The sequence below is a fragment of the Mustela putorius genome, unplaced genomic scaffold (genome assembly GCF_011764305.1).
Source record: "Mustela putorius furo isolate JIRA1106 unplaced genomic scaffold, ASM1176430v1.1 tig00000228_pilon_pilon_pilon, whole genome shotgun sequence".
Lineage (NCBI taxonomy): Eukaryota > Metazoa > Chordata > Mammalia > Carnivora > Mustelidae > Mustela > Mustela putorius.
Window position 1 is genome coordinate 31,150,013 of NW_025421322.1, and position 27,488 is coordinate 31,177,500.

The 27,488-nt window shown below is 41.1% G+C and overlaps 1 protein-coding gene across 3 annotated transcripts in view; it reads right to left on the reverse strand.

Moving 5' to 3' along the window:
• Nucleotides 1-27,488, reverse strand: part of ADCY8 (adenylate cyclase 8) — a 221,171-nt gene that overhangs the window by 171,294 nt on the left and 22,389 nt on the right. For all 3 annotated transcript variants that reach the window (XM_004743568.3, XM_004743567.3, XM_004743566.3), the window contains exon 2: nucleotides 3,585-3,734. In XM_004743568.3, coding sequence (XP_004743625.1) covers nucleotides 3,585-3,734 — 150 coding nt within the window. The remainder of the gene's footprint in view (nucleotides 1-3,584; nucleotides 3,735-27,488) is intronic.

A 27,488-nucleotide genomic window follows, 5' to 3' on the forward strand; every position in this document is an offset into this window, starting at 1 on the left:
CCACTGCTTCCCCGCTGAGCTAAATCCTACTCACACATCAACTGAGGCATCGTTTCTTTTAGGCAGGCTCCCATCAGACTGCGTCTAAGGTTTGCCCCATGCATTATTGCCAGAGGCATCTGTGTAACCATCCCTTTCCATACCTGGTAAACTCTGGAAGACCAGGAACCAACTGCTAGTCACTGTTAAGTTCCCAGTGTCCAGCAAAGTTCATGGCACATAAGAGGTCCTCAAATAAATTAATTTATGATTAAATAAAATTAGTCATGTAAGTATTTCCTTTGTATCCTAACATGAGATAAAGCCAGCTCTTGAAAAAGCCCACAAAACTTGAATGTTTCTGTGAAACAAGACCTCTTGATTCTGTATTTTATAAATACAGAAAAAAAACGCAGTGTAGTCTCCTCTGGGAAAATTTCTCAAGGAAAAAGGATCTGCTGTCCCTTAGGCCCTTACAGTGTCTCCTTTGTAAGGTACAGAATTTCTGGAAGTTATGGTATTATAATTAGCTCTTATAAGAGGTAAATGGAGGTGGATTTGTTAATGACATATGATATTTTAACAGATATGGAGCCTAATGTTGAGCTCTGGCTGCTGGAAACCAAAGGCAAATCACCATCCTGATTTCCCTCCAAATGAGTAACTTTCACTTGGGGTTTCAAGTAAGACAAGCCAATCTCTAATGTGTTCTCATAGGAGTCCTCCTAGGATTGAGCTCTGCTGGATGACTCATAGAAATCATTCTGCACAGTCATGCTGATAGAAACTCTTCATTGAGCTACAAGAGCACTACACACAGTATTTCTCATTAAGGTGACTCTTCAGGAAGGGTATTATTATTCCCATGCTACGGATGGAGAAACTAAAGCCCAGAGCTTGCTTAAGCTCACTAAGACAGTAACTAATTTACCAAAGATGTTAAATCCTGAGCAGTTCATTGGAAAGCCTTCTCTTCCTATCTACCACTGAGGAAGTTCTCAGAGACAACAGAGACCTGAAGCAGAGATCACATGTCAATGGAGAGGAAATTTAGCTTTGAATGATACCGAGCCAACTATCTTATCTACTGCCTCTGGGGGCAGGGCCTGGTCAATATACCAGAAATACATTATTATAATGGTGAGCACATGGTTATAACAACCTATAGCTTATTTTGCTGAATATTTAGAAAAAAAGAATATTCCACCAAAAGACAGTCTTTTCTTTTAATGAGGTTGACTTATAAACTTTTTAAAAGATTTTATTATTGAGAGAGGGAGAGAGAGAGAAGGGGAGGGGAAGAGGGAGAGGGAGAGAGAAACCCAAGTGGACTCTGTGCTGAGCATCGAACCCAATGCTGGGCTTGATCTCACTACCCTGAGCTCATGACCTGAGCTGACTCTGAAGAGTTGGTCACTCAACCAACTGGGCCACTGAGGCACCCCCAACTTTTAATTTTGTATTGATTTATGCACATTATCTCACTTGAGGGAAACACAAAACTGTAAATAAAGATCTTGCCCCATGTATGGATGAAGAACCAGCGCAGAGAGCTCACTGGCTTCGGTGACTCAACCAGGAGGTAAGATGGGTATGGATGAACGCTAGCCACTGTTCCCTACATTCCAGCTGCCACTTGTTCTCCCCTCTGTATGGTATTCTTTCTTTACTCTTTCCATCAACTTCAGAAAAATTAAGCTTACAAAGGCCAGAGGAAGGTCCCTCTATCATGTGGAATGACTACATCACAGTGACTCCAAGACATTCAACTTGAAGGACGGGATGAAGAAAAGTCTTATGGGTATGATACAGCAATCATTTTCAGGACCTCCAGTGTTTCATAAACACTAAATAAAAGCCTAAGCTTCCCAGACATCTCAACCACAACTGTCATTCTCTTTGCATTAGGGCATCAAGAACAGTCAAATAAATTATTAATGCAGCAGTATTCTCTGAATTGGCACATGTCCCATGGAAAGAATGATGTGCCGTCTGGCAACTGCTCTGTTTTGCAGATGAACACAACATTTCGTCCTGGGAGATACTCATGTTGATTGCACAAGGTGATTTCAAGTTATTTTCCTAAATGGTTTTACAGGGATATTCAGGACAACTATAATAAATCTATTATAGTGTAGCATAATTGTTGTGGACATTAATTTTGAAATTTCCTAGCTCTGATTCCTGTGAAGTCCATGTAGGATCTGGAAATTCAATAGTTTCCTCTGTGTCCCTGGCAATGACATATGGCAGTGGGACTTGAGTTTCAGCCAGTTGCACCTACCTCTCTGTCTCATTCATGATCACACAGATCTTGCTTCACTTAGTTCAAATTTTTATTTTATTATTTTATTATTATTACAATTATAATAATTTTATAATATAATATTTATTATATACAATATTATAATATTATTTAATTATTATGATTATTTGATCAAATTAAGATGAAGACAATGTGGTACTTTTTGGTAAATTCTCAAACTATTATTGCATAAAGATTAATATAACAAGTGATTATCCAAGAGTCTCTGGGTGGCTCAGTTGTTAAGCATCTGCCTTCAGCTCAGGTCATGATCCCAGGGTCTTAGGATCGAGTCCCGCATTGGACTTGCTGCTCACCAGGAAGCCTGCTTCTCCCTTTCCCACCTCCCCCCCTTGGTTGTGCTCCCTCTCTTGCCATCTCTTTCTCTGTCAAATAAATAAATAAAATCTTTAAAAATAAGTGGGTATCCATAAATGTAACATTTTTAAGAGAGCCTTGGATGATAGAACTAATATATCTGTTGAACATAGAATTCCCAAGAGCATATACATTTAGGAGATTATATGTTGATGCCATAACCAATTTTCTATATATTCCTACTATTCCTTTTTGAAAAGTGCCTTCAGATACAAAGATAATCATGAATTTTGAATATCATATGGATAATTTTCATGGGGCAAATCTTTATTTTTTTTTTTTGAAAGCTGATTTCATTTTAGGGAAATATATAATTTGGGGCCAAGTCTATTTTTAAGATTCTTACAACATCTTAAGTTATAACATCTTATATCCAAAAAACTTTATTTCAGTTTCTTCAAACTGAAAACCCATGACCTTTGATCCGACCCAAATTGGTTTCCCTACTGCGTCCCATGTCCTAGGATTGGTATCATGTTCCATAATTTTTCTGTGTTCTATAATCTCTTCTGAAAATCCGGATGATGTATTAGGAACTACACATGTACAAGATTCTTCCATAAGCTTACTATAATTTGGCATGTCATGAAAATAGTTATTTCAAGTAACTGTTCACAGTTTCAAAAACGGAGGGTCAAAAATGAGACTGTTAATGGCTTTGAGGAACCATGGCCTTGTTCAGAAACACAGATGTCAGTCGAAGTGTCAGAAAAGCACTTGATGACAAATTCTTTTATTTCTTGTAAACATTTAATTGGATATGGCAAATAAGACCAACCTGCTTTGAGCTATAAGTTTAACATAGCTATTTTAGACTCTGGAATCCATGACACAAACATGAAGAAAACACTTGAAGTCAGGATGTGTTTGGGGAGGAGAAAAGCTCCATGTAACTCAGACAGTAGGCCTTTCCAATTGGTACCTGTCTTTGGTTTTCCGTCTCCAGGCGTAGCCTGGCCTCCACACACCTCCGCGTCTCCAGGAAGGCTTGGCGCTGGGCCCGGTCTGACAGGTAACTGATGAAGATTCCAGCTGTGTTCATACACATGAATAACACTGCCTGGGCCACAACCTAAAACACATGTGCAAACATAGGCTTGTCAGGTGATTAAAGCAACTGCTGTTTGGAGATGAATAGAAACATAAAGAAAAGATTTCCAAAGTAAATCTTAAGGTAGTAATCCAAACATTTGGTATTAGGTTAAAGGAACCATTTGGGTCTTGGGTGAAATGTCATCCCCTCAGAGAGACCTCTCTTGACCTTCACATCCAATTTAAAGCTTCTCCTACTGCAAGTGTGGATTTGAACTTGAATTAGAAACTTGAGGTTAGATAGGAGCACTTCTCTCTTTCTCACTCTGCCTCACTTCTCCCCCTTCACTAGCTGAAGTTTTTAGCCTTCTAGATGGTTGGAGAAGCAGGTCAGAAGAAGGGAAAGGGACTCATAAGAAATAGCTAATAGTACTACTATTATATCTAGTAGCCCTTAAAGCTTTTTTTCCAATGATATAAAGGTAAACATGATAGCAATGAACACAAAGAAAATCTTAGAGAAATAGAAACCATGCACACATTATGGAAGTTCTAGAAGTGGAAAACACAGCACTGAAAATTAAAACAGTCACTGGAGGATAGTAATAGCATAATGTAGATGACAGAAGAAAAAAATCCAATAAACTTAAATCAATAAACCACGAATAACCTAGGAAAGCAGACAGAGAAAATGTTACAGAGGACATGTTCTCCAGTTATGATAATGATTTTCAGGGTAAATAAAAAAGAAAGACATTTCTAAAATACACTGAAATGAGGAGCATCTGGATGGTTCAGTCAGTTGAGCATCTGACTCTTGATTTCAGCTCAGGTCATGATCTCCGGGTTGTGAGACCGAGTACCACATCAGGCTCACACTCAGTGTGGAGTCTGCTTGAGATTCTCTCTTTCTCTCTCCCTTTGCCCCTCATCCTGCTCATACTTTCTAAATAAATAATAGGCTTAAAAATAATAAAATACACCGAAAATAAAAGTTTGCAAGTCAAAACAAAATAAAGCTGGTTTTGGTGTGTAAATTCTATATGAAAGGGAACTGAAGGAAAAAAAATTACTGGTGAAAAATAAGGTCACTATATAATGATAAGAGCTTTAATTTACCATAAAGATCTAAAAATTATGAACTTGAGCACATTTAGCAACATAGCTCAGAATACACAGTGCAAAGTGTGACATAAGACTGTGGCATTATTTACGCATCTGTTATCACAGTGATCTATTTTTAACACAATGTTCAGCAGTTAATAGATCAAATAGATTTTAAAAATCAGCAAAGGCACGGAAGTGACGAGGTGGCCGAGTGGTTAAGGCGATGGACTGCTAAAAATCAGCAAAGGCAGAGATAATTTCAATAGCTTATACAACTAACAAACTTGAAATGGAACATAGTAGCCAGCAACTAGATGGTACAAATTCTTTTAAGGCACATATTGAATATTTATAAAAAGGATTTTGTGATAAAACCTGAAGGTAGCCTCAGCAAATTTCAAAGAACTAGTGTCATATAACTATAGTCAATTACTACAGTAGAAACAATTTACAAAGAAATTTAAAAAGATAAATAAGACAACATCATATGTTTGGAAATTTAAAATATTTCTAAATAACCCATGGATCTAAGAATATATTAAAATGGAAAATAATCATCTGCAAATAATGAAAGTATATTTCTTCCTTTCCAAACTTTATCACTTTTATTTTGTTTTTGTGTTTGTCCTATTGAGATGAATATTTATATGAATAACTATTATATGTTATATGAATAACAACTACATGAATAGTTAATGAATAATATGAAAATACTACTTAATAAACTTTGGTAGTCCTCACAGAGGAATGTATAGTAATAAATGCTTTTTTTTTTTTTTTTAAAAAGGCTGAAAATCAAAGCGCTAGCCATTCAACTTAAGGATTTAGCAAAAAACAAAAGGCAGAATAGATCCAAAGTATGAAAAAGGAAAAAAAAATAATAAACAGGAGCAAAGTAAATAAAAAACAAATACACAAGAAAGACAAATATATCAATAAAGTCAGAAGTTCATTTTCTGAAAAGACTAAAAAAGGATAACAATTCTTATAAGCTTAATTTAAAAGAAAGAGAGAGAGAGAGAGAGAGAGAGAGAGAAGGTCCATTTAGGCAAGATTAAGAATAGGAAATGGGACAAAGATTGCAGAAATTAATAGGTAATAAGCATATGTTATGAAGTTTAATGCTACAAAAAATCTGAGATGGAATTGATGTACTTCTCAAAATACATCTTTACCAGAACTGACTCAAAGAAAAGGAGAAAAAGTCAATAAATAGAACCATAATTAAAAATCTTTTCACAAGGAAAAGCAATGAGTCCAGATGCATTCATTGGAGCACTTTATAAATAATTGTGGAAGAAAGAATTTAAATATTTAATGTCTCTTCCAGAGAAGAGAAAATTGCAAACTCAGTTTATAAGGCTGACATAGCCTTGATACCAAAACCAATATGGTTGGTGGGTAAAGGTGAGTAACTGGTAAATCTCATTCATGAGCAGGGAGAGAAATGCCTACACATGATATTAGCAAATCAAATCCATCAACGTATAGATAAAATAATTCAAGTTGACAACAGGGAATTTCCCCTAGAAATCCAATAATGGTTTAACAATACCTGAGTTGGTATTGTTGAGTTACTAATGTAATTCACATTTATAGCTTTAAAAAACACTATTAAAACAATTAAAAAAAAAAACCTATAGTCACTCCACTGACATGAAACAGCATTGATGAAATTCAGTATGTTTTCATTAAAGAAACCTCCTGAGATTAAAAATAAACTTTTAAAATAATTATGTAGAATATGTACAGAAACAAAACAAAAAATACATAAAGCAAACATCCTGCTCAATGGAAAAATGTCAAGAGCATTTGCTTAAAGACCAGAATAGCAGTTACCATCAAATGTATTCAACACCATTTTTGAATGCTAGCCATCTCAATAGGACAAACACAAAAACAAAATAAAAGTGATAAAGTTTGGAAAGGAAGAAATATACTTTCATTATTTGCAGATGATTATCCATGTGGAATATCCAGAAAATCTCCACAGAAAAATGACTAAAATTAATAATAATTTAGCAAAGATGCTGGATATAAAATCAAAATAAAATGTCAATTGCATTTCTGTGCACCGATAACAAACAGAAGAAAATGAATTTAGTGAAGAAAATAATGGAATTTAATTTAAAATAATAAAATAAGACCTACATAGATGGAAGGTTATATACCATGTTATGGATGGGGAAGAATTGTTATAGTAAAATTCTCAAATCTCAGTAGGTATTTTTACCCCCAGTAGAATTTAGATGATTTTAAAATTTATATGGAAGGTCAAAGGGTCAAAAATACGAAGATATTTTTAAAGAACAAAATAGAAGGAGTTGTGGTACCAGATATAGAGACTTATTATACGTTTTTAGCAATCAAAGCATCATGGTATTGATATAGGTATCCAAAAATTGCCCAGTGGATTTCAATAGAGAACCCAGAAACACAAAGGCACAAAGTTGGGCACCAGAGGTCTAAGGAGAAAAGAGGTATTTTTCAACAAAGTGTGTCAGGACAGTTTATTACCCATTTAGAAAATAAAGTGAATTAGCAAGAAAGGAAGAAACATGTGTTGGAGAGGATGTGGAGAAAGGGGAACCATCTTACACTGTTGGTGGGAATGCAAGTTGGTGGAGCCTCTTTGGAGAACAGTGTGGAGATTCCTCAAGAAATTAAAAATAGAGCTTCCCTATGACCCTACAATTGCACTACTGGGTATTTACCCCAAAGATACAGATGTAGTGAAAAGAAGGGCCATCTGTACCCCAATGTTTACAGCAGCAATGGCCACGGTCACCAAACTGTGGAAAGAACCAAGATGCCCTTCAATGGACGAATGGTTAAGGAAGATGTGGTCCATATACACTATGGAGTATTATGCCTCCATCAGAAAGGATGAATACCCAACTTTTGTAGCAACATGGACTGGACTGGAAGAGATTATGCTGAGTGAAATAAGTCAAGCAGAGAGAGTCAATTATCATATGGTTTCACTTATTTGTGGAGCATAACAAATAGCACGGAGGACAAGGGGAGATGGAGAGGAGAAGGGAGTTGAGGGAAATTGGAAGGGGAGGTGAACCATGAGAGACTATGGACTCCGAGAAACAACCTGAGGGTTTTGAAGGGGTGGGGGGTGGGAGGTTGGGGAACCAGGTGGTGGGTATTAGAGAGGGCACGGATTGCATGGAGTGCTGGGTGTGGTGCAAAAACAATAAATATTGTTACACTGAAAATAAATTTAAAAAAAGTTAATAGAATAAAATGGAATACACCACCCATAAATAGACAAAAGAGGGGATGAGTTTTTATTATGATACATATAGCTCAACAATTCAGTGGGAAAAATAGTTGTCAGTAAAGGGATTGGTTGACTATTGGTCAACTACTAGAGAAAAAAGATGGCTGGTCGCCTCATGCTATGTATGCATACAGATGCCATTGGGTTAGAGTTACACGTGGAAAATGAGCCACTAAGCACAAAAGCATGACCCAAATCTCAAATTAAAGATAACTAAATTTTTAAATTAAAACACCTGATTATCAATGAAGTAGAAAGCAAATTGGCAACATTTTGCAAAGTTTTACTCATTTCTTTTGACCCTCTGACCCAACTTTTGGTTGTCTATTTTAAGGAAATAATCTGTTCTAGGACCAGAAACTTCTGTTAAGGGATTTTCACTGCAGCTTTCTTATGGGGAGAGAAAGAAAACTGCGTATTTTTATCAGTAAGAAAATGGCTGAATGCATTGGAGGTATGCATCCACAAAAGAACATAAAATCACAAGAAAATATTAAATGGCATGAGCCAATCTGTATGATACTTTAAGTAAAGTGTAATTTTACTTTAATCCAAAACTTTTGAGATTAAATTTAAATTCAGTTTAATCTTAGAAGTTTTTAATTTAAAGCTGTATTAAAACACAAACCTATAAATCAATGTAATCCTCATGTTTAAAATTAAAGGAAATATATATGTGTACACATGTATAAAAGGAAATGCATGTATACACATGTTTGCATGTGTATACTCATGTTTATGTGTAATTGTGTGTGTATATCTGTGTGCACTGAATGAGGACAAACTCATTTGTGAAAATCTAACAAGATGGCACCAGGGAAATAAAAGCGGAGGAGATACAATGGTGCAGAGGTGCTGGAGAACAGAGCCCAGAAACACACACTCCTACACAGACTTGATTCTTAGTTAGTAACTGACTCCCCAAATATCTTTACTGCTGCATTTTGGCATCAGCTAAGTACTTTCCCCCCAAACCCTACATTGTTCAGTTATTGTTCCTTTTTTAAACTAAATTTTATGAAGGAAATACTATTCCATTGTGGCAGCTGCAGATCTGTGGTTCCATGGGGGAGTGGCATGTATAGTGATGAGTTTTTCGGATTGGTCATATTCTGTAATCATCCAAACTACTCAATTCTGCCTAGGTCCCTGTGAGACCTCTCTGTAACCGAGCTCTGCCCTGGAACTGACATGCTCAGTGTGAGATGCTTAAGAAGCACTTGTTGACCAATGCTCTATTTTTCTACATTTATAGATCTGTAAACTTCAATAGATAAGACTTCCTAACCCCTCAGTCCTATTAATTAATGTAACTCTAAAAATTATTTATGGAGCAAGTTCTACATCAGGTATAGTTTTATAAACTGGCAGTGTGCAAAGCAGATAAAGGCCTGGTCTCACTTTAGTGGTGGGAGACAGATAATCGACAAATATACCAAGGAATATTTAGTAAGTGGTGGAGGTATGTGATAAATGCTATGATGAGAAATGTAGCAGCATAAGCAGGATAGAGTAATAATGAGGGGTGGGACTACTCATTTATGGGGAGTTCAGAGATTTCCTCTCTGATATGAAGACCTTTGAGCAAAAACCTGAAAGAAGTGAGTTCATGAGTCATGAGGACATTTGGGAAGAACATTCTAGGCAGAGGGAATAGAAAGTGCAAAGGCTCTGCAGCAGGAGAAGGGAGACACACATTCCACCAAGCATGAAGCCCACTGAGGTTGCAGCAGAGAGGAGTGCATGAGGATGGAGACAAGTTTAGGAGGTGAGCTCTGAAGGCAACAAAGTGTCAGACCTGGTAGTGATGCAGGTATGCCCCTCATTTTGAGAGTTCATGTTATGCCACTTTGTTGTTACAAATGACCTACATTCGCACCTGTTTTTTTCACCTGAAAGAAATCGAAAGAGAATTTTCCCTTTAACCATAAGTAAAAATAGTGTCCAGTATTGGTATATTACGGAAGCCACAGGCACCCTGAGCAGGGAGATCAGCAACATCCATCTCCTTCCCAGGTACCACACAGCATCCCAGCGGCAATTGCCACAGCTCTGTGTCTGGGAGCACCTGCCCTTCATCTCAACTTACTGTGTGCATCCATTAGCCACACATGCTCTAAGTAGATCAGAAAAGCTTAAGAGGTGATTTTTGGATCTGAGAATGCTAAAAAAGTTTTCCATATAAGTCAGTCTGAATTGCTTCTTGGTTGTCCACCATGTACAGCCTATGAGAAGTTTCACAGGAGCGTCCTACTTTCAGAAAGCAGGGGAAACCTGCAGTGGCTTTTCTCTCTGTGAGATGGGAAGGCACTGGAGAGTTCTGAGATCTGGGTACTCGGATGGATAACCTATCTCCCATGTTGTAAAAGTCATACTTGTTGCTGGAAACAGAGGAGACTGCAGGAAAGGCAAGGCCAGAGTCAAGGAGACAAGTTAGAGGCCTCTTACAAAAGTCCCATTGGAATGAGAGTTTGGCTCAGGATGGCAATCATGAAAGTATTGTGATAAGGCTGGACACTGAAGATGTTCTTCAAAGTTAGAGACAGCCCAATTTAGAGATTTGTTTTGTGTGGAGTATCAGAAAAAGAGTGGAGACCAAATGACTTCCAGACATTCCATCACTGTGACTGCACAGGAGAAGCACGTGGGGTCTTACAAAGATGCTGGCCCTGTAGGCCTGTTCATCCAGAACAGGACGAGTTCCTCCCCACCACCCCCTACAAACTCCCCCAACCCCTGGCTTGGAAAGGTTCTTTGTGGGCCTTGGGTGTCTCCTTCCATGCCGGAATGATGACCATGTGTGGACACTGCTGTTTGAGGCCAGGGGCCTCAGAGTTGGAAGGGCTCCCAAAGTCAGCTTCCCCATTTGATACAGGATTTGCATTTTGTTATTGAAGAAAGATCTATGGATATTCATTGCCAAGTAGCCAGATTGGAGGTGGGGAAAGAGGACATGGTCCCTGGGGGCCTCACAGTCATAAAGGTTTCTGGTGCCACAGGAGGAAGAACTGCGTTTTGTCTGTGGCTTACTATGTACAGGAAACATCACCATGGTCTGCAGCCCAGGTGGCTGATGCCTAGAGGAGGCCTGCTTTATAAAGAACAGGGGAAAGAGGGGTGTCTGGGTGGCTTAGTTGATTAAGCACCTGCCTTGGGCTCAGGTAATAATCCAAGGATCCTGGGAACAAGCCCCTCATAGGACTCCCTCCTCAGCAAGGAACCTGCTTCTCCCTCTCCCTGTGCCTGCAGCTCTTGCTTATGCTCCCCCTCTCTCTGTCAAATAAATAAGTAAAATCTTAAAAAAAAAAAAAAGAACAGGGAAAAACCCTCCTTCCACTTGTTTCTGGGTCTCCAGAAGCATCCACTCAAGTGTCAAGTGCTGTTGTATTTGGAAAGTCAGTTCCGGAAAAGTGATTCTGTCCCTGGAGATAGTTTTATTTCTAAAATTTAGAAAGAAAATGAAGGAGAGATGTATCATCGTCCTTTAAGGATCGATTTGTATTTGGATAATTTCCAATATTTTAATGGAAACCAGAAATTTAAAAGGTGTTACCCTGTAGCTTAATTTATATGAAATGCTGAAAACTAATATTTAAAGGATTTCCACCTTGACTTGTCCTTTGCATTAATGGTGCATTATAAATTTTGGAGGATATGCAGGCTGAAATTGGGAATCGACCTAATAGCAAGTAAAACATTTTTGAGTTCATATTAAGCACAGTGTATCTTATGAAGTAATTTTCATATATGCTCTTCCATAATCTCAATGGGGAAGGAAGTACTGCTTTGTCCAGTGAGGAGGCTGAAGTTCAGAGAGGTTAAGGAACTTGTCTAAGGTTAAACAGCCCTCCTGGGGGGTAGGGCTGGGAACTGAATGCAGGAAGTCTGACTTTGCAGGATCCAAGCAAGGATTGGCTAGGACCTGAAGGAGACTTTGGATATTCAAAACAAATGGAGCCCTTTCAGGAGACTAGGGTAGAATTTAGCAACAAATACTGCACCACAAATGAGACAGGTTGGATGTTTTGCCACATAGTGGGCATAAGTGAATGATGCAGGTAGAGGCCTGGTATCTGCAGGTGAGTGAGCCTGGCTGATGAGGGTCTGGTATCCTTCTCTAGTTGATACTTAGCATTTAGTGAACACTTAGTATATGCGAAGAACCATCCTAAGCACCTGGCAGATTTTCATTCATGTGTGAGCCAGGTGTCTGCTTTCTTAGCTCTTTTCCTGACAAAGATGTTCTCAGCCACCAGTTACTTCTGTTCATAAATCTTAAAACCGGGGCTCTAAGAGTAACTTGCCCAAAGGCAAACAGCTTAGAAGATTTAGGAGCTGTGAGCCGCACCAGGGTCTTTAACTACCAATGCCTGTGCTCTCGGCAAGCTGTGTGTGTTTTTACAAGTCTTTCTTACAATTGGAGAAGTGCCCAGGTGCTTGGGCCTCTCTGCTTTAGGACTGGGGCCTGTCCTCACAGGCATTGACGGTTGCACCCTGGGCAGAAGGAGAGGCTACAGAAGTGAGAAGCATGAACACAGGGGCCAATGATGAAAATAATACTTCGGAATCCCCAGGGCCATTCAGGTTTGATGGAAGGGGTCCTGACAAGAGAGTGAGGCAACTATCCACTAGAGGCTTTTGCACCTGCCTGTCCTGGAGCTTCTGCAGCCAGAGACTTGGGTTTGCAGCTCTCATCTTCACCACTTTCTAGACATATGATCTTGGGAATGTCACCTTTTGCCTTTTTGAGCCTCAAGCTTCTCATCTGAGTAATGGGAATAAAACTGCCTCATCGAAGTAATGTGTATGTATGCATATCTGTATCTCTCTCTCTCTCTCTCTCTCTCTCTATATATATATATATATATATATGAAAGCACCCAACAGATAGCAGACATGCTATCTGTTCTCTATATATTAAATATGAGGCCATCTTTTTTTCCCAAATTTTGTTCTATGGTGTGACACAATTTTTTTTTTTCTGAATAAATGATGTCGTACAAATTTTCTTCCTCCAGGTTAAGAAACACCACAGAGGACCACAAAATATTAAAATCTTTTGTAGTTATGCTACTTTATGAAGAATGTTTATTTCTCATTTATTCTCAGAGAATACAGTGGAGGTGGGGATTAGGGAACTAACTCAGGAGACAGAGTGGGCCTTAAATCACCATGTACCCCCAGGGCAACCAATGCAAACCATTCCCCTCACTAAGGGCCAGATACTAAATAGCTCAGTTTGCTCTGCTGTGTAGAGCTCAGCAGTTCAGCCCAGTGGTTAAGGATCTCGGCTCCCAGTAATGCCACTTTCTTGTTGTATATATGACCTTGACCCAGTTAGTTAATTTCTCTAGCCCTCCAATTTCCTCACCTGTAAAATAGGAATACTTCCCTAGAAATATCGTTGGATAATTGATGACAAGCAAGTAACAAAGGGTCTGTAGCACAGTAATTACTCAGTGAGTATTGACTTGTGGTGGTGGTCATTACCGCTTTGTTGTCTTATATCACAGTGGTGACTCAGTGAGGGTTTGAGTGAGTAGGCAAACAGGTCTGTGTTTCAGAAAGATCACCCATGACAAGGCATGTGGGATGCATACATCCAGGTTAAACTCCATCTGTGAGGCTTTGGTGAAGAATGGCACGGAGGAAGGATTAGCTGGATTCCCAGCAGTGGCTGAGCAAATGGGAGAGACAGTACCACCAACATCCTCTGCCAGGGTCGTGGACTCTCCCACAGCTGCCAGCCCGTGACCACGATTCCTCCTTGTCCTTTATAAATAGTACACACTGAACTGGAAAAATAAATCATGAGGGGAACGGAATGAAGTTTGAAAAAAAAAAAAGTAACAGAGCCATCAGGTAATAAACTTATGTGAACATCTAGAAAAAAGATTAAAAAATGAATCCTTCTGAACTCAGATGGCAAACCGTAAGAAGTCACACAGACTGATGAAAAACTTACCTGTAAAAATCTGACTTCCACAACTGGTGTCCTGAGAAATGACCACGTAATGAAGGGACAATGCAGTCTTTTCAGAAAACCACAGAACAGAGGATTTTGAAGAAAAAAAAAGTAAAAGAATAAAAGAACAGAGATAGAAGACTTTTCTCACATTGTTAAACTGTGACATAAGGAAGAAGTAAAAATGGAAAAGGCTAACCACAGGATGGACTGGAAGCAAGGAAAAATAAGTGGTTAAACTTAAAACTGGACAAAGCGCAAAATGATGAAAGTTAATTATTTCTTAAATAGGAGAAACATACCAGGTGGCAGCCCAAATTTTAAAGATAAATCATGCTAATAATGCAAAGCAGGCAAGATATTAACATGGTTACAATGTCTACTCCACTGTCTTCAGAGAGATGAACAAAACAAGTAGCCCTAATTGTTCCAAGAGTGTTTTGCAGCCTGAGGTAACTTCACCACTTAGAATCTCCTGTCTACCTCTTATTAAGGGGATTTTAGGAGAACTTCTGTTTCCATGCCCCTATTGTGTACCAGACACTGTCCTTTGGCCTTCAAATGTACCATTTTATAGACAATTCAGTAGCAATCCTGCTTGGTCTTATTAGCCCCATTTTACAGAAACCTGAGGCTCTGAGACATTAAATAATTACCCATGGTACCAGAATGGCCAACTGTCCTGGCTTGCCTGGGACAGAGAACTTAATTTTCAAATATGGACAGTCCTGGAAAAAGCAGGGGGAGTTTTCATCCATGTTCTTCACAGCGCACAAACTACAGGTGAGACAAATCAGTCCAGTACCTGTTTTTGTAATGCCGGTGAGCTAAGAGTGGTTTTCACCTTTTTTTTTTTTTAAAGAAATAATGAAAGAAGGGCACCTGGGTGGCTCAGTGGATTAAAGCCTCTGCCTTTGGCTCAGGTCATGATCCCAGGGTCCTGCTATTTCCCCTCCCCTCTTTCTGTCTACTTGTGATCTCTGTCTGTCAAATAAATAGATAAAATATTAAAAAGAAAGAAATAATGAAAGAAGAAGGAGGAGGGGAAGGACGAGGAGGTGTAGAGAGAGGAGAATTTCACTGTGTGGGTCACAAAACCTGAATTATTTAACCATTTATTGCCTGGTCCTTTTAAAAAAAAGATTATATTTATTTACTTATTGGAGATAGAGACAGAGTGCACACAAGCAGGGGGAGGGGCAGATACCCTACTGAGTGCAGAGGCCAACGTAGGGCTTGATCCCAGGACCCCAAGCTCATGACCGGAGTTGAAGTCAAGAGTCAGACACAAAGTCGACTGAGCCACTCAGGTGCCCCTATTGTCTGGTCCTTTGCAGAAAATTTTTGCTGAGCCCTGCCTCCCCCATAATTCTGGGGTAATTTCAGGGAAAGGTGAGTACTTTTGGTCTTCATGGTTGTCTCGGGGTAACAGCTTATGTGTGTGGGTACACATACATGTGCGAGTGTGGAAGGTAGAAAGTGAAGGTGGGATGGGTCATGGGTGACATTGGCTCACCAACCTGTCAGTGGTCGAAAATATAAAAAATGGGGAATTTACTAGAATACATGTTTTCTAGTTTCTAGTCCAGTCTTCTTCCCCGTGAAGTAGGAGGAAATCTACAGAAGGTGTTTCCACATTGTCACAATTCCTGGTGGCGTAGTGAGCAAATCACTTCCTTTGCAGATGGTGCCCAATGTTGCAAAAAAGGAAAGGTGCTTCAGAAGATACAAATCACCATAACCAGTTCTCTCATAACCCTGCTTAAATCTCCATGAGAAATGTCAGAACTGATGTTTTCTGAAAGACCTGTGATAATTCCCCAGAAAGACATGGGGGAGTGCCAAAGCCAGATGACAACACTTCCATGGAGGCGTTTTTTTCAAAGAGAAGATTTTCATTTTTGATGAGACTGATCTTTCAAAACCATTCATGACTCTTGTTTGCAACAAGCATAGAAGACTCTCTGATTACCAGACCAAAGAAGGGAAGAGAAAGGTGTCCTATCCAACACAGATAAAGGCCAAGATGAAGAGAAGCTATATCTGGCAAACAGTAGGTGCATGATAATGAGTGAATGTACAAACAGTAGAAAACATGAAATATTTCATGCGGAAATATCTCTATTGAATTGATGGCCTGATTAACTCTTCCCTCCAAAAAAGAATAAAAGAATGAGTATTACTGAATTAACTTGTCATAAATATTAATGACTCATGGAGAAAATCATAGGCCCATGTCTATGCTGCATCAGGACCGCATTCATACAAAACCAACAAGTACCAGACTTCCCAGCTTCCCCACACTATTATGAAGGTGAAGAAGGCAGGTCCTAACCTTAGAGCAGTGGATCTCAAATGGGAGATTTTGTGCAGTTGGAGGTTTTCAGCAATGCCTGGAGATATTTTAGAATGTCCCATCTGGAGGGGGGAATACTGATATTTGGTGATGGGGGTCAGCGGTGCTGCTAAACATCTTAACTCTATACAGCACAGCCTCCCTGCCCTAACCCTACTCAACAATAAACAGTGCTGAGGGGTAAACCCTTCCCGGGAGTCCTGCAGTTACCAGTACACAGTAGATGCTCAGTAAATTACTGCTGGATAAGTGGGAGGTGCACAGATTCATTTTCAAAACTGTTTTGCTCAGAGACACAGGGATTCTATTTCAAGTATCTCCACATTTGTAACCTTGTTATGTAGATTTCTTTTCTTTGTGTAACTAATCTTGAGCTATCTACTGACTGGAGCACTGGGGGGTACAAAAATAACAGATGATATCCTTGCCCACAAGGGGCTCAGGTCTGGCAGGGAAGAGAGAGGATGAGATGTGTGATTCTCACACAGGATGTCAGGTGTCAGGACAAAGACACCCTAAGGCAACTGATGGCTTTCATGACAACACCTGACATCATTAACTAATAAATAGTATTGAGCACCTGCGATGGTGTAGGCAATGCTTTCAACAGTGTGTCTGTAACAACTCGTTTAATTCACACAGTAATCGAATGAAGTGGGTGCTATGATTACTATTATTAGGTGACCCTATAATAATTTTATTTGTTTTACTCAAATAAAACAATTTGACAGTGAAACAATTTCAATGATCAGAGGGGGATCAGAGGCATGCCTTAACCACCTTAGGAAAACAGGGATGCATGGCTTCCTGGTCCCCACTTACAGATGGGGAAACTGAGCCAAGGGCAATTTAAGGAGTTCAATTCCACTTAGCACTCTGTAAATGGAAGGGCCACTCTGTAAATGTAAATGGCTTGGAATCCAGCCAGTCAGCCTTCAGAGCCTGCTCTTTTTAGCACTAACAACATTATGCTGTAAAGACGGTGCATAATAGTGGAGTCTAATAGAGAGTAGGGGACCCAGGAAGGCTCTCTGGAGGAGGTGACCTTTAAGCTGAAGTTTGAATAATGCATAAGAGTTGGGTAAGTCAAGCACGCAGAAAGGGGTATTGAAACAGCAGTATGTGGAAGGGCCTAGTGGCAAGAACAAGCAGGGATCATTTAGGAAGCTGAAAAGTGCCCAGAATTGCTGGAGGGTAGGACCATAAGCTTCGAGTAGCTGGATATGGGGAGTGGGAACAGTGGAGGCATCCGCTACTGAAGGGCTTCATGCAACAGGGCCATTAGTTCATTAAAGCTTCATCTTAGAGATGCCTGGGTGGCTCAGTCAGTTAAGCATCTGACTCTTGGTTTCAGCTCAGGTCATGATCTCAGGGTTGTGCAATCGAGAGTTGCATCAGACTCCACGCTCAGTGCGAGTCTGCTTAAGGTTCTCCCTCCACCTCTCCTGCTGTTCCTGCTCTCTCTCAAATAAATAAATAAACATCTTAATCCTCCAAAGTAGAACTTTTACCATTTTATACAAATAAGGAAATAGAGTCTCAGCCCCCCTTCTACGCCAAAGCCTACATTTGGCAGGAGAGCTGGGATTATGTCTGAGGTCAAAATCCAATCCATGTCACTACTTCTAATCCTTTGACTGCAGAACACTTGGCCCTCTTTATTTTAGGGTCTGCAACACTCCCTCGAGCATCCCAGCTAGAGATGGCTTCATTGAGGAACTGTTATGGGCATCGCTGCTAATGGTTTTCATGACAGGAGGAAATGTTTCTTCTAGGGGCCTAGGCACAATGCCCATTTATCTGGCATTTTATAAGGAAAACCAAGAGCCAGATCTGCAAAAAAGTTTTGTCCAATGTGCACGGAGCACTGGAGCAAGGTTCTCTATTTGACCCTGAGTTCCACAAGGTAAGACATTAGAACAGTGGAATTTTCATATATGTGCATCTAGTTTGTGTGTATTTGTTATGAGTTGTGGAAGAAAAAGAGGGAGGGAGGGAGAGAGAAGAAAGGGAAGAAAAGGGGACAGAAATGAAAGGATAAAGCACTCTAAATGGCTTGCAAATGTTGTTCTCTCATGAGTACTCATGACCTGGCATGAGGTGGTGAGTCTCTACAGTCTGTTTCAGGCCTGTGGACTCTAGCAGCATGCCCACCTGACTGGACTGGGTGTGTATGAGGCTGAAAGTTCCTTCTTTTTCACACAACATGGTCCCAAAACACCAACAGCTTCAGCTGGAGCTTGCTTATACCAGGGGAGAACCTGGCTGTGTTGGGTTCTAGAGATGATACATACATTTACTAACTCTTCTGGCATTTCAGGGATGTTATTTTACAGCAGGGTTTCTGACTAAGTTGTTAGCCTTCAAACCTCACCCCAGCGTAAGCTGTGACTCCAGCATGGGGTAGGCTCCACACAAGCAGCAACGGGGCCGACTACAACATGGTATGGAGAAATGGAGGCATTAACCAAAGAAGCAGCTGCAGGAAAAGCCAACATCTTGATTCACACAACCCCTGGCAGAGTAGCTGGTGATGGCGGGGACATCATAAGTGTTTTTAGAATAAAGAAATGAATTCATGACCCATGCACGGCTGCCAGTCAGAAGAGAACCAGGAGTACTTTCTGGAAAGGTTCCTCATGCATGGGCATTTGCCACACTGCATAGGAAATGAAGTCTATAAATATTCCCTGGCAGGCGATCAGCTATGGTTTGAAGACCCACGTGGACACTGATTCACTTCTCTTCCCTCCTCACCCGGCGCCTGTCAGGCAGCACATCAAAAGTGCTTTGTGGATGTGGCTGGAAGGAGGCAAAGGTCCTGCTTGGCTGAGATTCAGGTGATCCCCACCCCCTCGCTCCCAAGTCAGGTCACTGAGGAAATGCCACATCCTCCCTCTCTTCATTCCTGACACCCAGGGCAGGGAAGAGCTGGGAATTCAGCTTCATCTGCTCTCAAGTGTTTATTCTTCCTGGGCGAGCTTCACAAATCTAGAAATGGAGGGGACAGTGTGAGCCTAGAGTAATTCTGTTAGAGATTTGGGGATAAATGTGTGGGGGAGAGCCCGGCTCGAAGGGTACCACATCAGACCAATGGACCTCCTTTATGGCAGAGAGGTATGAGATGGGACAGGGCATAAGGATGGAGGGCCCAGTGACTGCAACATTTAACCACTCCCAGAAGCTGATCCCATGAGAGAGTGAGGGAGTTCCTTGGTGCCATCTTGTAGTCAACACCCTCCAAGGATGGAATGTCACTCTCTAGGATCCAATGGCCATTTTCCGTCAAGGACCACGTATGGTGCTGTGCTTCAGTAGGAAGGACACATGAGTCTAGGAAAAAAAAGGGTTTCCAGCTTTAGTTGCCATCACTCCTGGTCATGGACCTGGGGAGCCAGTGATTACAGAGCCTGAATCTTGGGTTCTATAACTTTGGAGTTCCAGCTTTCCCTAGGCTGAGCATGTCTGCCAGGTGAGGCAGCAAGAGTCCCACTGAATTCATATGGCATGTTGGGCTCCTCATGCCAAGTGGCCATTGGACAGGAAGAGTTATGCCCTGGCCTGAGAAAGGCATGTTTAGAATATGCATGATGCCACCAGGTAAATGATCAATACCAGCAGAGGTACTAGCTGAGGGAGAGGAGAATCTAGAACAAAGCAGAGAAGAGGGAGACAATGTACATCAGTAGGGGTCCCCAGACCACCTAAAGCAGTAAGGACTACAATTTAACCCATTAGCTGCCTTCCTTTAGCTTTCTCCAAGAAGAAAGGCCCCCAGGATCACAGAAGAGCTTTCAGAACTTCAGTGATGACTTAAGTCCTAAAGGCACAAGGGGTGGATGGTGGTGGGACCAGATGCTCCTCAGGAACGGAGGATGCCTCTTCCCATGGTAACTGTGGGCAGACAGCCCTCAGCTGACCAATGCTTTGGCAGATCAACTAGCCGAAGAGGACCTTCTCCCCAAGGTCATGCCCAGGACTGATCATCTGGAAGGACACCTGGAGTACTCTTATAATTCCAGCTCTGAGATCTCAGAAGGACCATTCCAGCCTCAGAACTCCCCACTGCAGTGACAGGTCTCTGTGGAAATTCCATCACCGCTCAGCTTGTCCATTTGCCTACTTCTGCCTCCACATCTTCTCGGTCCATGGGTGCTCATCCCCAAAGCATCCCCTAATAAACTTCCTACCCACTAACCTCTTTCCCAGAGTCTGCTTCTTGGAGGATCGAACCTGTAACAACCAGAAAGTATAAATTGCCCTTCCTAATGTTGTCAGCCTCTAGTCTTTGTGGAATGGGTGATTGACTAATGAATACAATTAGGTCGTACCATCCAGACCATCAGATGGATGATGATGATGATGATGACTACCTAGTAGGTAGTTTCCCCTTTTTTCATTCCTTTTATAACTATTTCTTGAGTCCCAAGTAGCATCTAGGCACTGCTCTAGATTCCAGTGACAAATAAGATAACTAATGTACCTTTCCTGTGAGGCATCCTGTGGAGACCTTAATTTAGATCAAGTGGTGCAGAGAAAGCCTCTCTGGAGATGAAATATTTCCATGAAACTTGAGGAATGAGGAAGAGTCAGTCAAGGAAAGAGCCAGGGAATACCTATTGCAGACACAGTGATGAGGAAGAGGGGGACCTTATTTAAGGTCTAATCTTATTTTCTCTGATGCTCTTGGGTTGACCCACTCTTAGATCATGGTGAAAGCCACCAGATTTCCACAAAAAAGGATCTTTCTACCTATACGTCTCTGCCCCAAGACCCCCTTTCCCTGCAATGATTTCACAAATCAGAATTACCTTTCCTTCCTTAGACATTCCCCCCCATTTCTCCTTCTCACTACACAGCAGATGGTGGTGTCAAGAAGGTGGTGGTAGCAGTTCCTAAGGAAGTTGGTGGTGTGAGCATGAGGATGTGTTGTGTAATGTTATGGTTACTATGGCAATTTTTTATTGGGTGATTGAGTTTGAAGAAACATTTTGATTCATCATTAGTTACTGAGCTAAAAACAGCATCTTACCAAGAGCTTGTTTTCTCTTAAAATGCATCTGTTTTGGAGGGTTAATAAAGTACAGTTACACGCACCAAAAATCAGAGCATTTTCCCCAAGTCATCCATGTCTTGATCTGGACTTCTCAAAAGAAGGACAAATTACCGTCTGCTTTACTTTACCCCTCGCAAAAGTACTTATTGTTACAAATGAACATCACATTGACCAAACAGAGTAGAAGGAAAACAGTTTATTATGTCCAAATTGAGTAGCCTAATTCATAAGGAAAGTGACTTTACAGTCTTCACAATGTTTCTCAACTGTCTTATTTTACGGAGTTGGGGGACAAAGAAGTCTTGCAGAATTCCTTTTCTCTGAGGAGTACAGACCAGAGAACGGTTTAAAAAGGATTATCTAAGGGCAAACATTCCTCGACATCTGCAGGAGGGAATAAACATGAGTGAATATATGTATCAACAAGGCTTTCGTTTGCCCTTGTTTTGTCAAGTGAACTCATTTAATGTCTGAATCAAATAAAATGTTGTTCCAAAATTTAACACATGGTGGTTATGAGTAAGTGCCACGTGGTTTGGCCAATATGGATGAGGTATAGACCTCGTGACACAGTAGGAAATACAAGTATCACGGGAGCCAGGAATGTACAATATCTTATGTCTTCAGCCCATGGTGATGACTAGCTCCCACCATGTTGTGTGCCATTTTCTCATAAACATGCTTATTTTAACTTTGAAACCTCATTCTGCCACTGAACGCATCAAAGCCGATTTTACTGATTTAAAGAAGTGGGATAGTTCCAGGATTGTCACAGAAGGCAAGGAGTGCCCCATTGTGACACCTGCTACACTTACCTGGCAGAGCACAGGTCTGCTTCTGGGGTTTGAATCCCAGCTCAGCCTCTTACTAGTTGTGGGAAGGGGAGGCATTTATCAAACCTCTCTAAGCCTCAGACTACTCATCTTAAAAGGGGATAATAACTGTACCTACTTCACAGGTTGTTGTGACTGAAAGAGGTATTTACACAGAGCCCTTGACATAGAAGGGTTCCGCTCCTGTTAGCTGCTCCTACCTATAGTGATTTCTTTCCCCTTCTCATCAAGCCCGTAAGTTCCTCTAATGAGGAATTATATGCCATGCCTAATTCTTTTGGACTTCATAGCTATTGTGACAATGTCACTCATTTGGCAAACTGGGAAACTCTGGAGAGTGAGAGAAGACAGGCATCTATCTGGAGTGTCCCGGGCACGTTATGATGTGCGGTCATCCTACCCATGGCGTACACCGCTGGATGAGGTGGAGGCCAAGTATATAAATCCTCAGACTATATTCCTGGGCAGCTGCTGAATGAAGAGCAGTCACTTCAGTTGACAGAATACGTCCAAGGAATCTCTGGGTGTGTGTCAATAAACAACATAGACTACAACTCTCCCTCATGATATGGGGACATAGATAATAAACAAAAACATACAAAATGACAGCACCTCCTGCTCATTGGCAAAAAAATGCTATGGAGAGAATTAAAGGTGATGAAGGGGAGAAAGAAATGACCCCTTATTTTATTTAAGGTACTTCTGATAGGTTGTATTTGAACAAAGACTCAAAAGGGTGAGCAAACCACACAGCTATCCAAAGGAATAATGTCAAGTGTATCTTCCACTATCAAGAATATTCACAGTAATGCCTTGATACACAGAAAATGTAAAAATAAAGGATGATAGGTAAGATCTAAGCTACCCAGTGCTGTAGAGACTAAAAACTCATTTCAGATATGCCTAATGTTTCTCTATAATTTTGGCTATCAGATCTCTAACAATTCATCATCTATATCTTTATCCAGATATTGCCAATACAAAACAACAGTTGAATTCATTAATTCTTTCCTGGTTGCTTGGTACTTTAGCAACACTATGTCCACAAGTTAGTATGGAGAAGACAACCACTTTTCAGGTGAGAAATCTGTGGCTCACAGAGGTGAAAAGCTTTCCGTGCACTCAGTTAGGGACCTGGGACTGTTTCTGAAATGCCAATCTGAGTCGTTTGTTTTCCAATGTCCGGCCTCCTTTATCAGGACTCTGCTTCTAATACTAACACCTAGATGAGAAACCTGTGGCCATGAGAGAATGACAGCAGCTATCAAGACGCTGTTTTTGAGAGAAATCTGTCCCTTCATTCACCCTTCCCAAGTGCTCCCTAGGTGCCAGGAACCCTTTTAGACTCCAGGGATTCACTGATGGAAAATGGATACAATTTTCTATCTGTGTGTCTGCCTTGCTGACAGAGGTAAGCAATAAAACTCAGTAAATTATTTGGGGCAGTAGAAGGTAAAAAGTGATTTTACAGAAAAAGGTGGGACAATGTAACAGGGAGAGGGAGGTGGGGTGGGGCCATGGCGTGAGAGGGAGATGACTAATGAGAAGCTCCGGGGTGGAGGCTGAGACAAAGGTGGCTTTCCTTCCAAAACCGGAGAAGAAGAGTGAATAGATCATGGAGCAATCTGGGTGAAGGACACTCCAGGGAGGAGGAACACCAGTGGTAGGGTCAGGAAGGTGTGTTCAGAGAAATGCTAACAGGTGAGGTTGGAGCAGAGTGAACAAAGGAGAGAAGAGGAGGAGACAGGGCAGAAGATGGAGGGACACCAGTGTGACCCAGCGTGAAATGAGGATTCATGCTAGGTTGGGAGCAGAAGAAGGGTGCCTTGATGACATACTCGGTTCAGGGGTTATTCTCCAAAAAGTTCTTGGCCCATATGCTGGAACTCACAGAGTACAAAATGGCACATAGCTGACTCCTGAACTCCTCCTAAAATTTCTTCAGGTCTAGGAGCTGCAGTCCCACCCCCATCCAGAATACTGGATAAAGGACACCTGCTTGGATCTGAAGGGGCCTTCAGTGGCCTTGAACACCCCTTGCCACTCTGAATGCCAATAATTCTAAAGGGAAAGCAGGTAAAAATCCAAGCCGGATGAGCAGAGGCATTCAGATTAGAGTTCCTTGCTCCCACCCAGAAATCCTTCAGTGGATAATTGTCTTGGCTTTTGAATTTAGGTACCAAAAATATGTCGGCATAACCACTCTTTATGATCTAGGAGGCGAAATGCCTGGAAACCAGGGAGCAGCAAGTGCTGGTTTCATGAGACGCCTCCTGTCCTGGTGTCTGTGAGGGGGGCAGCCACCACAGGTCGCTGCTCTCACCTGTACCCACCAAGTGGAGGCGATCCCACTGCTCAGACGGGCCTGATGCAACGGGTCCCGTTGGCAGTCACAGCCCGTGACCAGCTGATTCCCTTTGCCCGTCAGAGTTTTTGAAATGGCATCAGAGAAGTATGACATGCAAGAGGGGAAAAAAAAAAAAAAAAAAAAAAACAGTAGGGAGTGAACTAAAAGATGAACAACCAAGGATTATAGTCTGCCCAGGGTTTGGATATTAAGAAATATTTCAGACCTGAGCTTCCTCGACCAAGAGGCATTGGGGCTAGAAACTGGCCTTCTATGACCAAGTTATAATACCATCTGGTACATTAAATATCAGAAAACTTTATTTATTATTATTTTTTATTATGTTAAGATAGTCACCATACAGTACATGATTAGTTTTTGATGTAGTGTTCCATGATTCATGGTTTGCGTATAACACCCAGTGCTCCATGCAATCCGTGTCCCCCCTAATACCCATCACCGGGTTAACCCATCCCCCCTCTCCTCCCTTCTAAAACGCTCAGTTTGTTTCTCGGAGTCCACCGTCTCTCATGGTTCATCTGCCCCTCTGATTTCCCCCAATTCACTTTTCCTTTCCTTCTCCTAATGTCCTCCATGTTATTCCTTATGTTTCACCAATAAGTGAAACCATATGATAATTGACTTTCTCTGCTTGACTTATTTCACTCAGCATAATCTCCTCCAGTAAGTATCAGAAAACTTTAAAATATAAATTGTATTACAAATGCCAAGTATATTTTTTGGGTAGGAGTGCTCTGAATGGATCATTTGGAATAAGTGTTGGTTCAAGTGAAAGAAGTGGGCTTCAAAATACATGTTGCCCTTCAATATTTAATCAAAATAGTGACTCAATGCTAGTTTCAATACCATCTCCTTTAGCTATTATTATGTTTTTTTTTTTAAGATTTTATTTATTTATTTGACAGACAGAGATCACAAGTAGGCAGAGAGGCAGGCAGAAAGAGAGGAGGAAGCAGGCTCCCTGCTGAGCAGAGATTCCCGACTCCGGGCTGGATCCCAGGACCCTGGGATCATGACCTGAGCTGAAGGCAGAGGCTTTAACCCGCTGAGCCACTCAGGTGCCCCTAGCTATTATTATGTTTTAAAGGTCAAAGAGAACACTCAAAGATAGAGAAGTGGTTCTTTCTCTTTCTTTTTATTTTGGTAAAATACACCACCTTGGATCAGTGATGTTTGCCTTACACATAGTCTTCCAGCTTTCAAAGGATTTGGAAATATCTATTAGAAATATCAAAGGCAGGGGAACATGGGTGGCTCAGTTGGTTGAGTGTCCGACTCCTGATTTCAGCTCAGGTCGTGATCTCAGGATCCTGAGATCAAGGCTTCACGCTCAGTTGGCTTGAGATTCTCCCTCTCCTTCTGTTCCTCTCAACTGCTCATGTGCTCTGTCCCTACCCTACCCCTCAAATAAACGAATAAGTCTTTTAAAAATATCAGAGGCTTGCATTTTCGTAAATCAGGCTATTTTCAAGGGCTTTGACCTGAGCCTACTCCCAACCTTTTCAGTTAGGTCACAATATTCTCCCCAGTAGCTGTTTCTCCATTCATAATCACTGTGGAGCACCAGCTCTGTGCAAGGCATTGTTCTAGCAGCTGTAGATTTGGCAGTTAATCAGAGAATCAAGGTCTCTGCCCTCATGGTTTACCCTGCAGCCTGCATAATTAACAGATGATACTTACAGGCTTCATGCTGTTCCAAGATGTTACCCGCATCACCTCTGTGAAAGTTCACACCTCCCTTATGAGATATATACCATAACTAGCCCCATTCTACAGATGAAGGCACTGAGGCTTATGGAGGTTGAGTAACTTGCCCGCTCAGAACCTAATTCAAATGCAAGCACTCGGGCTCTAGAGAGTGGGTTCTCACTCACTTGGCCAAAACACTGTCTTCTATTTGAAACAAAATACAGGAGAGTATGTTTCCTGAAGATTAAGATCTAGTGAAGGGCAGAAATGTGGGCATCTCATCTTCTCACATGGAGGTCTAATTTAATCGCCACATCTTTTGAGGGTATCTTCTCCATATACTACCCTTGAATTTCGTTGTTTTTTTTTTTTTTTTAAGATTTCATTTATTTATTTATTTGAAACAGAGAGAGAGAGAGGACACAAGTGGGGAGGGGCATCAGAGGGAGAGGGAGTGGGAGAAGCAGGCTCCCGGCTGAGCAGGGAGCCCAACACAGGGGTTGGTCCAGACCCCGAGGATCATGACCTGAGCCAAATGCAGACACTTAACCAACCGAACAACCCAGGCACCCCCTACCCTTGAATTTCAAATTCACCTACCACCTCCATGATGAAATCTTCCTTAGTCAGAATTAATGACTTGCCTTCTAGCTTAAAATACTCCAGAAATGTTAGGGACTCTTGTCAGGATGATGAAAGGGAAAGAGAAAGGGGATGGAGGCAGTGATGAAACCAATGGTAATGCTGATAGTCATAAAAATGATAATGTGTGCTATCTTAGGCAGCACTGACCTTTTGCAACACACAATTATGGCAGCTGCCTAGATCATATCTATAGAAAACATTATTTTCCATAAGTAGGGTTGTCACATAAGGCAAAGAGTTCCTTTGGTTGAGACTGAGTTCACATCATTGGGGTATTCAAGCAGAATTGGGATAAAAATTTGGTAGGAAATTTATAGATTAAATAGGTTAATCTGTTCTTTACTCCTCCCAGACCCTTTTCCAAAATTGAGACGATAAATGAACAGTGGTATGACTCAAAAATCCTCCTCAGCAGTCAATCTATCTTATCTGACCCAATCTTAGTGTCAATTTCCTCTTCATGAAGCCCTTTGCATTTATTTG